Raw genomic sequence first — 12,476 nt, 5'->3', positions numbered from 1 at the left:
AAATAGAGACGTTGCTAGGCATTGACAGGTCTCCGGGGGGTTAGAGGCTTCAGACGAGACGGCCCAGGGAACATAGCCGACCTTTCTTGACACCGTTCCCCCAGGTCTGTCCTGCACGTGTGGCAAGCGGGGAGCATCGAAGTTGAGCGCGTTATTCTCAGCGGATGACCGCTAACAAGCCTGCCGGCTTAGTCAGAGGCTGGTACTGAGTGAGCAAGAGGCCGTGTACATTCCATCATGGGTTTGTGGGCTGTTGGGAAGAGCATGCAGGCTCCTCCTCTCTGCGCCTCTATGTAGATCTCAAGGACAGTCCATTAAAACCTGCTCATAATGTCGGTACTTTTGGAGTAGTGGGCAAAGCTCGGACCTGGGTGGGAGGAAGCTGGTGATGCAGCCTGGGAAAGAAGAGCGGGTCGTCCAGGCAAACCTGGAATAGCTGAGGCTCATCCTTGAGGTCCTTCCTAGACCCTTTCCCTGGTCCACGTTGCTCTCATATTGACCCAGAGCCCTGAAAATACAACGTGCTGAGAAATCCTCTGTGCTCCCAACATAGCCACCTCCCCTCCCCTTCCCACCCTTCTTCCCCAGAGTTAAAAAAAATATATATATATATATTCCTGTGATACCCATCCGAACCAGAGGTTAAAAGGAAAACAATCCAGTTGAGTAAATTCGTGGTAATATGTGAATGACAGGGAGTCCTGGAAGCTTGTTCAACAGATACAACTCTACCCACTGGAAACGCAGACCGGATTTTTCATTAGAATAACCAATTTGTTGGGGGATGAAGAGGAAAGCTATTTAGAGCAGAACCGCCTTTATCAGGGAGATCCCCTTTGCTTAGGAATTGGATATGCTTTCCAGGGCTTTTTTTTTTGAAAACATATCTTTTTTCCAAAGGTCTCATGTATTATTTCTTTTCGTAGTTGATTCCATGCTGATGTCAGTGGGCAGGGCCTGGAGGCTGGAAGATGATACTGTGTAAGCGTAGGTTGTCTACGAGGTGAATGTTTTAAGAGACATGCTCTTACCTCTAGTGCCTCCGCCTCCAACTTTTTAGTGAATGGCTTACCCCGTGGTTACTGTCACCTGGTAGCTCAGCCATTCCCTCGATGACCATGCTTCCTAAGAATAGTGGGCAGCATAACACACTCTGTGTTTAAAACAGGACACTTCAGAAATACAGACTTGTTTTAAATAGAAGACTTTTTCCAGGAATTTCTATTACATTCATTTTTAGGAAATGTGGAAATAGGACAAGAAGTAATGAGAGAATGATGTGGACGACAGGACATAGAGTATAGAGGAAATGAGAATTATAGTGAAATTTAACCAAGCGATCAGTTTGATTCTCGGGAAGCTGAAAACCCCTTCCTTTCTCCAAGTAAAGATAAAAACAAAATATATAAATGGCAGTGCATTGCCAACAAGGTTACACCCTGGTAGGATACTCAGCTAAACCGAATATGTGCGATGTTTGGATTTCCATTTACCCCAAGCAATTTTCTGACTCATGGTTGAGAGAATAAAGCTCATTAATTTCTCAAGTGATTTAATATCTGACTAATGATGTTTAACCATTAAGATGAGGAAACTGACAATATTGATAATCTTGGAGAGAAATGTGTCTGCTTATTTTTGTACTTAACACCAGCAGATTCTAAGTAGCTTTGGAAAGATTATGATGAATTACTTGCTCTTAATATTCAGTATCTTTAAAAGCATTTCATGAAATGGTAATCACTTTTATATTGGTCTTTTCTTTCTCCATTATTCTGAATAGTTGCAAGTTCATAGAGGCACACCTCAGAGATATTGTAGTTTGGATTTCAGACCACCGCAATAAAGCAAATATCACAATAAAGGCGTTCACGCCAGCTTGTTGGTTTCCCAGTACATATAAAAATTATGTTTACACTATACTGTAGTCTGTTAAATGTGCAATAGCGTTATATCTAAAATAACAATGTACATACTTTAATTAAAAAATAATTTATTGCTAAAAAATGCTAACCATCATCTGAGCCTTCAGTGACTTGTAGTAGTGACATCAAAGATCACTGACCACAGATCACTATAACATATATAATAATAATGAAAAGGATATTGCAAGAATTACAAAAATGTGACACAGAGACACAAAGTAAGCAAATGATGTTGGAAAAATGATACCGGCAGGCTTGTTGGACATCGGGTTGCCACAAACCTTCGCTTTATACAAAATGCAGTATCTGCGAACCACAGTAAAGTGAAGCATGATAAAACAAGTTCCGCCTGTATAACAAAAAGAAGACGGATTCAAGGTATCGATTCTTTTGTTTTAAGAAATGCTACATCATCCTGGTAAACATTTTCTTTTCATTCCCAAAGCTCGGATTAGCTAGGAAGTTGATGGGCTTTGTGCGATGCTTGCATCCTAGAATATGTTTTCCTTATCCTGAAGTTATCACTTATGACAATATTGGCCGTAGAGCCTGAGAACAGGACAGATATAGCACTTTGGTTGTGTCCTGGGAAGAATAAATTGCTTGGTGTCTTTGCTCAAAAAGCCTTGGACTGTAGACCAGGGGTCTGCAAATGGACTTCCTCCGTAGGACTTTTAGGGAAAGGATTTCGGTGAGTCTGCCAAGTAAAGCACATACGGCTCTGCTGTGTCACATCTGTCCCTGTGTCTTTCTTAGGCAAGCAGGTTCTAGGAAGCTCTTTCTCACGCTGCCTTTTCCATGTTTAAATATACCAAACAGAAAAACAGAGAGAGAGTCGACTGACCCGTCCATCAACAGGTGGTACCCAGATGCTGGCTGCCTTCATTAACTCATCCTTGGTTGATCTAGGTTGACATGTGACCTGATAGCTTCACCAAGCATTGTAGGAAAAATAAGAGATTTGGAGTCAGAAGCCTTAGATTCCAATCCCTACTCTGACATTTTCTGATCTTGGACATATTACTTAATTTCCCCCCAAGTTTCCATTTCTTTGTCTATAAAGCGATGTCAATTACTGACCTTAGGGATTGTTGGAGAGTCGAAGGAGGAAATGCTTTTTACAGGTAATTTGTCAACTGGTAAAGGCTGTATGTGTGTGCGTTTTTACCCTCACCATGTTGATGAGACTCATTTAGTGCTGATTCCGAGGTGTGTTTATAGTACCCAAATGAGGCGATAATCATTCTACTTGGACAGTATTCTTACCTTTCTTCACTCGTGTCCTGCTTTGATGAAAAGTGGTGGTCATTGGTTCAGGTTTATTTTATTTATTGAATTTAATTTTATTTTTTTATACAGCAGGTTCTTATTAGTTATCTATTTTATACATATCAGTGTATACACGTCAATCCCAATCTCCCAATTCATCACACCCCCACCCCCACCCCCGCCACTTTCCCGCCTTGGTGTCCCTACGTTTGTTCTCTACATCGTTGTCTATTTCTGCCCTGCAAACCGGTTCATCTGTACCGTTTTTCTAGGTTCCACATGGGTCAGGTTTAGATCAGATTGGACAAGTGGTGATGCACACTGTCAAGATGGAATTTGGGGAGGTTCTGCTATTAATGGTTCTCTCGATCTTGGAGGGCCATTGTTGTTTCTGTAGCAAATACTTGGAAAAATGAAGCAAATGCTTCATTTGCAAGAATTCCAAGTTTACTTCCTTCTTACATCTTTACTCCCTCTCTCCTCCCTCCCTCCCTCCCTCCCTCCCTCCCTCCCTCCCTTCCTTCCTTCTTAATTTCTTGGGCCAGTGTACAATCACTGACATGGCATGTATATCAGTGATGACTTTCGGTAAAACTTTTTAAAAGAAATTAAATGACTCAAAAAATGCTTAAGGTTGTGCTATGATTACTGAGCAGGAATTACTTCTTAGATTTGATTTCTGTTGGTTGGATGACCTTCACCTTTTTTTTTTTTCCCCTCCTTCTTTTTAGGAAACTTGGATTTAACTGGTCAGAAGCAGATATTCAAAGCAGAGAACAACCCCTGGGTTACCCCCATTGCTGACCAATTCCAGCTTGGTGTGTCCCATGTTTTTGAATACATCCGCTCTGAGACGTACAAATAGTAAGTAGACTATGATTTTCTGAAATAGTTTGGTTTTACAGTAATTATGCCATTTTTAAAAACCTATCGTGTGATCTTGTCATTGGCGGCACCGAGCTCAGAGCATTTTAAAATTTTATTAATAACCACATGTAATTGTCTCTGTTACTTATAGATTATTTTTAATTGATATTTTCAAAGGGAATTTATACCAATTTTGTTTAGAAATCTCTTAAGGTATTAAATTGGCTGACTATGCATGGCACTAAGGAGATTCACCAAATACACGAAGATCAGAACATACTTTTTTCTCCTTTGAATGTAAAGAATAACAAATGTTATGAACAAAATTGTTAAGTGGTTTATTTATAAAATCAGTAGGGAATACTAAGAAGACATCATCCTATTCTTCAGAAGCTTTTACTCTAGTGAGATAATAATCTCTCTAAGAGAAGAGATAAGGCAGAAGACAAGCAGGAGGAATCAGCTAGCTTAAGTCATAGCATCAAAATCTCTCAAGTCCTCCCCTCTGGTCAAGGGCACCTGTGGGGACCCAACCTTAAAACCAAACCATTCCCACCTCTTTCTTCCTTAGTTTGTCCGGGTTGGAAGGAATTCTGCCACCCCCCACCTACTCTGTTGTTACTATTAATCTTCTGTCATTATTTCTCCCTCATCTACTCCCCAGCCCCAAATTGAAGTGAGCATTTCTCTCAATGCTTCAGTGACCCCTAACACCAAAATCCCGTCACCGCTAGTTTTAAGCAAATGCAAATGACTTGAAACAATTCGTAGTCAGGTTTAATCTGTTCCTGTGTCTGGTACCAACTTTTGAGAATTTAATATCCCAACTCTTAGAGAAGACCTAGGAGATCATTAAAAGTTACATTCAGTTTGGAGTCTCCCGTTTTTTGGTATCAGAAATACGCTCCCCCCACAAACTCAGCACAGCTCTCTCGGAATCTGTGTTGGGACAGCAGGTCAGACTTAACCGACGGGGCAGAGTCCTTGCCTCTGAATGGCCAGCTGTGGCTCTGGTAGCACATGTCCCCGTATGCCATGCTCCTGGTTACACATCTGGGACTCCTTATGGTATATTTCCATCTGACAGAATCACAGAGAAGATGAGCTGTGAAAGAAGAATGGTGTTCAGGGGAAATAGACTTAAATTGCCAAAATGATGGCGTATTGTCATATGCGAATGCAGCGTAAAGCATGGTTTAGATTTCTTCGAAGATGATACCTTAACATTTTTTTTTTGATACCTTAACATTTATCACATGTCATAAGACTTACCTTAAGAGTAAAATGAGAGATGTATAGGCTATGAACTACATAGATATGTGCAATTATTATAGATACATAGTTTTTTTAAAAAAGAATGAACATAGCTCAGCCTTGAAAATTTGTTTAATTATAAAAATGTGTGAAAATATAGTTGCAAATGAACCATTTATTGTTCATTCGGTTTCTCTTAAATTGTTAATCGTTGCTAGCATTGGCTTTAGTTAAGGCTCTAATTTTTCGTTAGTAAATGGAGGCTTATGTAGGGCTTGGTTTGTAGGGTATGGTTTTAGAAAACCATTGTGTAGGATACCTACAGAAAAATAAATAAGGTCCTGTTATTCTAGAATTGGGGGGAAATACTCTGTTGTTTTTTCTGGTTAAGTTTTTTTAATTTACCATTCACGAATTTAGAATTTACAGAGAATTAGAATACATTGTGTATGAAAGTGCTTCTAATTGTAATTTCATTTGAAAAGATTACATTGTGAATGTGTGGATTTCGTATTACCTTTGAGTCATTAGGCTATTAATCACCATCATATGCTGTTACAAACTAGTTCCGTTTATTTGAACATCGTTGGGATTCTGGATGAGTGAGTGGTGTGTTGCATTGGTTGAGTTTATTGGTAAGTTATTTGAAAGGGAATCTGTGACATTTTAATCTGTGACATATTTGATGTATATATTCTTGTCTGTTTTATTAGCATCTTATATTTAAGGATCAGAGTAAGCGGCTTGCCTATTAGCTTATTTTTTATGTGTTTGTTTTCCTCGTGGAGAATTATCTTTTGTCCAGTTAAATCAACGTTAGAAAGCTTAAACAAGCATGGGAGAGCCATTGTCCCCTGTCTAGGGGGACCAATCAGTACTCTGTTCGCTGCTTTTAGAAGAGTCTGTGTGAGCCTCTGCTGGAAGAATGCACTTGACATTAAACTCCTGGGGGCAGGGACCTTCTTAAAGTGAATTCCCTTAGAGTTTTCCCCTTCTCTCCTCCTTGGGAAAGAGAAGAATGTGAACCAACCACTTCCTGTATCTCAGCTTTCTGCCCTCCTGTTCTCCCAGTGAAGTAGTTACCTTCATTCCTTGATCAAACATACCAGCCAGAAACATGGACTGTGAACTAAGTAAGACACTGCCTCAAGCTCTTCGCCTTTTAGAAAAGATGCTTGTACAAAAATGCCACCAGTATGTTTCACTGACGTTTTAAATTTAAGGTCCTCTTTTACATGAATAGGTATATGTTAGTATATCCTCATGTAACTAGAACCCAACTTAATTCTTTCATTTTTTTAAGCAACCCCTTCATAATTAGAGGACTTTTAGTATCCTTCTCAACTCTCTGAATAAAACCCTCTAACTAGCAGATATTTGGCTACTTTTGTAAAGCTGTACATGTGAGGACTTGCAAGGAGGCAATTTATTCGTTACACCCGTATTTTTTTAAACAAGGCCAATGTCTCAATCAGTACCTTAGTCTTAGATCCTTTATTCTGAAACCTGTGGTTTCTAATCTTCACTTCCTTGTTTCTTTTTATATAAGTCACATACATCCCTAACAATGAAAAAATCCTTTTTTTAATATTGATCTTTAGCCTGTCATAAAAGCATATTTTTATTTAGTTTTTAGATATTTATTTATTTATTTATTTTTGGCCGCGATGGGTCTTCGTTGCGGTGCGCGGGCTTCTCATTGCAGTGGCTTCTCTTGTTGTGGAGCACGGGCTCCAGGAGCACGGGCTTCAGTAGTTGTGGCACGTGGGCTCAGTAGTTATGGCTCACGGGCTCTAGAGCGCAGGCTCAGTAGTTGTGGTGCACGGGCTTAGTTGCTCCGCAGCATGTGGAATCTTCCCCGACCAGGGCTCGAACCCATGTCCCCTGCATTGGCAGGCCGACTCTTAACCACTGCGCCACCAGGGAAGCCCATAAAAGCATATTTAAAATTTTTATTCTGGCACTTAAAATACCAGTGAGTCTCCTTCCTCTTTTTTCTTTTTAACCAATCGACCCATTACCTAAATGACAGCATTGAGAACTCACCAGCGCATTTTATATCCCTTCATGTCCATGGTTGAAGTTCAAGGTGACCTTCCTGTGCTAAGCACATCCTGAGAGGCCTTCCAAGTCCCGAGCAGCGACAGGCAGGAAAGATGGATGATCTGATTTCCAGACTCTCACGGACTCCAGGAGGAGACGTGGATGTTTGAAACAAAACAGGGAAGCCGGTGTTCAGGAAGAATTAAAATACTTGGCAGTGATTTAAGCTGATGAGGATGAAGCAGGAGGGGATGTGGGCAGGTGTGGCTGGGAGGATGCCCAGGTGCGATTCTTCAGGAGATTGTTCTTTTGAGTACATTCGGGGCATTCATCACATCCTCCTCGTTCCTCAGATGGAGGTTGCTCTTTGTTCATTTATGGTACTTTCAGCAAAGGGAACATATTGGCTGGTGTCATCGCTTTGCCCGCTCATTGTCACTTATTCCCTCTGTTAAAATAATTTGCTCCGGGCTTCCCTGGTGGCGCAGTGGTTGAGAGTCCGCCTGCCGATGCAGGGGACACGGGTTCGAGCCCTGGTCTGGGAAGATCCCACATGCCGCGGAGCAACTGGGCCCGTGAGTCATGGCCACTGAGCCTGCGCGTCCGGAGCCTGTGCTCCGCAACAAGAGACGCTGCGATAGTGAGAAGCCCGCGCACCGCGATGAAACGTGGCCCCTGCTCGCTGCAACTGGAGAAAGCCCTCGCACAGAAACGAAGAGCCCACGCAGCCAAAAATAAATAAGTAAATAAATTAATTTAAAATAATAATAATAATAATAATAATAATAATAATAATTTGCTCCGTCTGGTGTTGAGGATCAACCCCTACAGGTGCGTTAGCGTTTTCGGGCTGTTGTTGAGTAACTTCTTCTAGGCAGAATTATGATGGGATAGTCACCGCTTGTTAAGTTTCCAGAAGGCAGATTTTTTTTTGTTTGTTTGTCCCCGGGAGAAGTCAGATTGGAGTCAGGATCCTTGACAAGATGCTTTGTGAAAGGGAGTAACTCGCACTTTTCACATTTCCATCAAGGAAGGTGGATAGAAACCGCAAGCCATTTTAAAAACCGACACGTTAACTCTTAACAAAAGAAGAGGTTTGACAAATGTTAAGCTGAAAATGTGTCGGTTGAAAGCGACGTTTGGAAAACAGGCTTCCTCATGAAGGCTGCAATTTGTAAGGCATGGCAGTCCTAAAGCCTCATCTGCAGCCTGGCATGACTCAAAAGGGGCTCCCCCATCATTTCTCCTGTCTTGTGACTTTCTTTGCACACCAGAGAAAGGTGCCACACTCACTTGCTTTTCTGTTTCGTTTTTTAGTCTTAAATGAAGATGTTCCTACTATTATTAATATTACTTAACAGAAACATTTTAACTAAGCAGTGTTGGGTGAGTGGTGAGCACTGATGGGAAACATGCTAGCAATTTCTCCTGCCTGGAAATCTAGCAAGATAAATCATCCTGTCGAGCTGGCTTGTGAGGAGGAATAAGTGCTTTGATTCTGCTGCATACGGTTTCTCAGGCTGTTTTACTCGTAGAATTAAAATGAAGTGATGTTTTCTTGTTTTCTGCAGTATGGGCAAACCTATTAGAGGCTGGAATGGGCATACATGGGCTTTATTAAATAACTACTATATCCCCTAGTGGCTGCTGACTCAGAAGATCCTTAAGTAACAGATATATCTGGTCTACCAAAAGGCTAAAGAATTTCCAACTTCATAAGTGATCCCATTTATTGAAGACAGCCCTTTGCAGAAGGAAATCCTGTCTAACAAAACTCCTTAAACCTTATCTTTCTGGTGAAGTATATAACTGGATGCACAGAACCGAGCATGGTTTTATAAATATCACAGAAGGCTGGAGGAGCCAGGTTCATCTGCCCGGACCTTGCTAGCAGTTAGTGAATTTTTTACATAGTGACAGTAGGTGTGCCAGATGACAGAGACTTTCCTCTTTCATTACTGTATCCGAAAATAGCTCCAGGTAAGCCAGAGAAACACAGTATTTCTTTATAGTAGACATGAAAAAGAAGAACCAATTTTTCCTAAAGCTTTCGACATAAAGATTGCTTTTATTTTTAAAAGTTGACTGTGTACTGTGCTCCTGCTAATTTATATTTTCTTTATAGATGCTACATGTGTATATTGCGGTTCTTTCTTTAAGTTAATAAATGTATTCTCACGTTTCCTCCATAATACAAAATATGATTCACACTTTTGACATCTCTGCACCTGTTTGCATACACATGTGCTGCATTTAACGAACCTTGCTATGAAATATCAAAGAGAAAAGGGAAACCCATAAAATATGTTGTATATCAGCTAGTATTGTGTCATACCCCTCATTTCATGTTCACTTTAAATGATAAAACTTACATAGCATTCCTTTTTCTCCAGATAGTATGTTACCAGCGTAAGGGGTTGACGAATGTTAATTCCACTGAATAGATGTAAGTCACGATGGGACATAATAACAGCGTTGCTCTTTGACTTGGTCCCTCACCTGTTTTCTTTGTGTGGCCAGGAGACATTAATTGCCCTGGTAAATTAATCCTTCCCCTCTTAAGGGAACAAGAGGAAGGCAGACTGTTTGAGGAAGAGTGCATAACAGTTCTCTCTTCCAAATTTTTTGGTAGATTGCTTAATGTAATTTACAGTTAAAAGGAGCTTTTCTTTTCCGCTTTTTACTTGCTTAGCACTGTTATTCAGCTGGACTTCAGAGGTCGTCAGTATTTTTCCTTTTTCTTAGTGCATGTTCATCCTTTCGTCAATACGTGGAGTTTTTACATGCCTTTTAAAGCTTTACTTTCCTATAATTTGTTAGCCCATTCAAAACAGTTCAGCTTTTTAAGTGGGCGGTGCTTCCCGTTTGGCATTTCCAGTGTACCTGGAGTCCGGGAGGGTGGCAGTAGGGAACTTGCACCCCTAAACCTATAAAGGTCAGAGGTAAACTCTGTCAGGGATTGAAAACCAGCTTCAGGAGGCTAAGCTGGGATTCCTGAAGGCCTCTAGGAAACCCCATCTTACACGTATTCTGGAACGTCTTTCACTCTGACGTGCCTTAGATGCAAATGCAGACTTGGGAAAGGCTACCTCACATAGGCACATTCATTCTCTGGTCCTCCAGTGCGGTCACGCCTCAGCCACGCTGTGCTGGGTGAGCTCTGTGAGATCAGGTTTGACCAGTGAGCTGGAACTCTGTCAATCTTTCTGCATTTTATTCCATGACTAGGGCAGGTATCATTAAAGAGTTGCGAGTAGGGCTTCCCTGGTGGCCCAGTGGTTAAAAATCCACCTGCCAATGCAGGGGACACAGGTTCGAGCCCTGGTCCGGGAAGATCCCACATGCCACGGAGCAGCTAAGCCCGTGTGCCACAACTACTGAGCCTGCGCTCTAGAGCCTGCAAGCCACAACTGCTGAGCCTACGTGCCGCAACTACTGAAGCCCGCGCACCTAGAGCCCGTGCTCCGCAACAAGAGAAGCCACCGCAAGCCTGCACACCTCAACGAAGAGTAGCCCCTGCTCACCGCAACTAGAGAAAGCCTGCGTGCAGTGACGAAGACCCAAGACAGCCAAAAATAAATAATAAATAAATTTATTTAAAAATAAAAGTAGGCCTTGTACTAAACTAAAGAGTTGCAAATAAATTTAGATGGGCAAATGGGAAAGATCACAGCTGCTCCATCAGAGGGAGAAGAGTGTTGTTTACTCTGAACCTCTCCCTACAAGAGGTTTGTACATGTGATTTTAAAGAGCAAGACAGTCATGTCTCTCTTCCCCCCACTGTTTATCTCCTCTTTCCGTGTATGTCGACTCTGAAGCGTGCATTCAGCCTGTGTTGTACATCGTGTAATGCATGATGCATTACGGTATCCATTTAAGGTAGATGGACTATAGATAATTGGTCCCTCTTGACAGAAGGAAAACAGACGTAGTCTAGACTCCATCTACACTCCGGAAAAGAAATGTGTCAGGTTACTTCCTCTTCCGAAAGAGCTATTTTGAGTTCCATTTTTAGCTGATACTCACTTGAAATAATCCTATCGAACGTTGAACATTGACCTACTCAAAGACATGGTCCGCCCTACATATTGATAACCTTTGTTAACTCCCAGCAGTGTTCAAGTTCAATGCTGGATGCTTTCTGTCCAGCTAAGATGAGTTATTGCCTGCCTTTGCTGTTTCTATTTGAGAGAGAAATTAGTAAGTGGTACTTTATAATCAAACGAAAGTGTCTGGTTTCTGTTCTCTACACGGTAATATCTTGTTTTATTACATGCTGTCATTTTATTGAGCTCTGGTCTCGTATTCTGGTCAGACATTGTTGGAGGTTTTGTTTTTTGTAATTTTTGGCAATAAAAGGTTCTCCTATAATGTCTTAGAATGCATTTAGAATGTGTTTAGAATGCATAATCTTATGAAGAGCATTTTAGTCAACTTTATTAGATAGAAAGGGTAAATGTGAGTATTGTGTCCACTGGCCTTTATTGATGCCCAATTTATTCGTCAACCGTTAAGGAAATAACTCTCCAGATTTTGTTCTGTTGTGTTTGTATATCATCTCATATGTATTTTTTAAGACGCACGTTGTAAAAAGTTTGGGGTCAAGAAAATACTGTTTTCCACTGTCATAGTTAATTTTTAAATAGTCTCATTTGGAACCCATACAGTTTTATCACCTTCACAATGTACATACTTTTTTTTCTCCATCCAATTAGTGTTTGTTTAGAAAATAAATAAATTATTATTGAGGTTTTGGTTACTTTACTTAGCAAGGTTACTAAATAAACGCCCTGCTTTTTTTTTTCCCTTGCTGCTACCTAATTTAGTCTAATTTCGGTTTTTTAAGCCACCCCGCAGAAATTTATTATCTGACAGTTCTAGAACTCCAAGATCAAGGTGTGAGAGAGGTTGGTTTTTTCTGAGGGCTGTCGGGGAAGCATCTCTTCCAGGCCTTTCTCTGTGGATTACAGATGGCCGTCTTCTCCCTGTGTCTTTACATTATCATCCCTGGAAGTGTCTGTTTCTGTGTCCAAATTTCCCCTTTCTATAAGGATACCAGTCATATTGGATTAGGGCCCACCCTGATGACCTCACTTTAATTTGATTACCCCACTAAGA

The 12,476-nt window shown here is 41.0% G+C and overlaps 1 protein-coding gene across 4 annotated transcripts in view; it reads left to right on the top strand.

The window, feature by feature from the left end:
- Positions 1-12,476, top strand: part of RSU1 (Ras suppressor protein 1) — a gene marked incomplete at its 3' end in the record, with an annotated part of 194,645 nt that overhangs the window by 98,588 nt on the left and 83,581 nt on the right. For 3 of the 4 annotated variants that reach the window (XM_082845149.1, XM_082845147.1, XM_082845148.1), the window contains one exon: positions 3,926-4,058. In XM_082845149.1, the coding sequence (XP_082701275.1) occupies positions 3,926-4,058 (133 nt within the window). Of the gene's footprint in view, positions 1-3,925; positions 4,060-12,476 lie in introns of those variants that run through there. The other variant, XM_082845150.1, reaches the window with a different exon arrangement.

The sequence above is a fragment of the Leucopleurus acutus genome (assembly GCF_964270905.1).
Source record: "Leucopleurus acutus genome assembly, chromosome: 1".
NCBI classification, from domain to species: Eukaryota; Metazoa; Chordata; class Mammalia; order Artiodactyla; family Delphinidae; genus Leucopleurus; species Leucopleurus acutus.
Note: the sequence above shows the minus strand (reverse complement) of the source record. Positions and strands in the feature narration are given on the sequence as shown.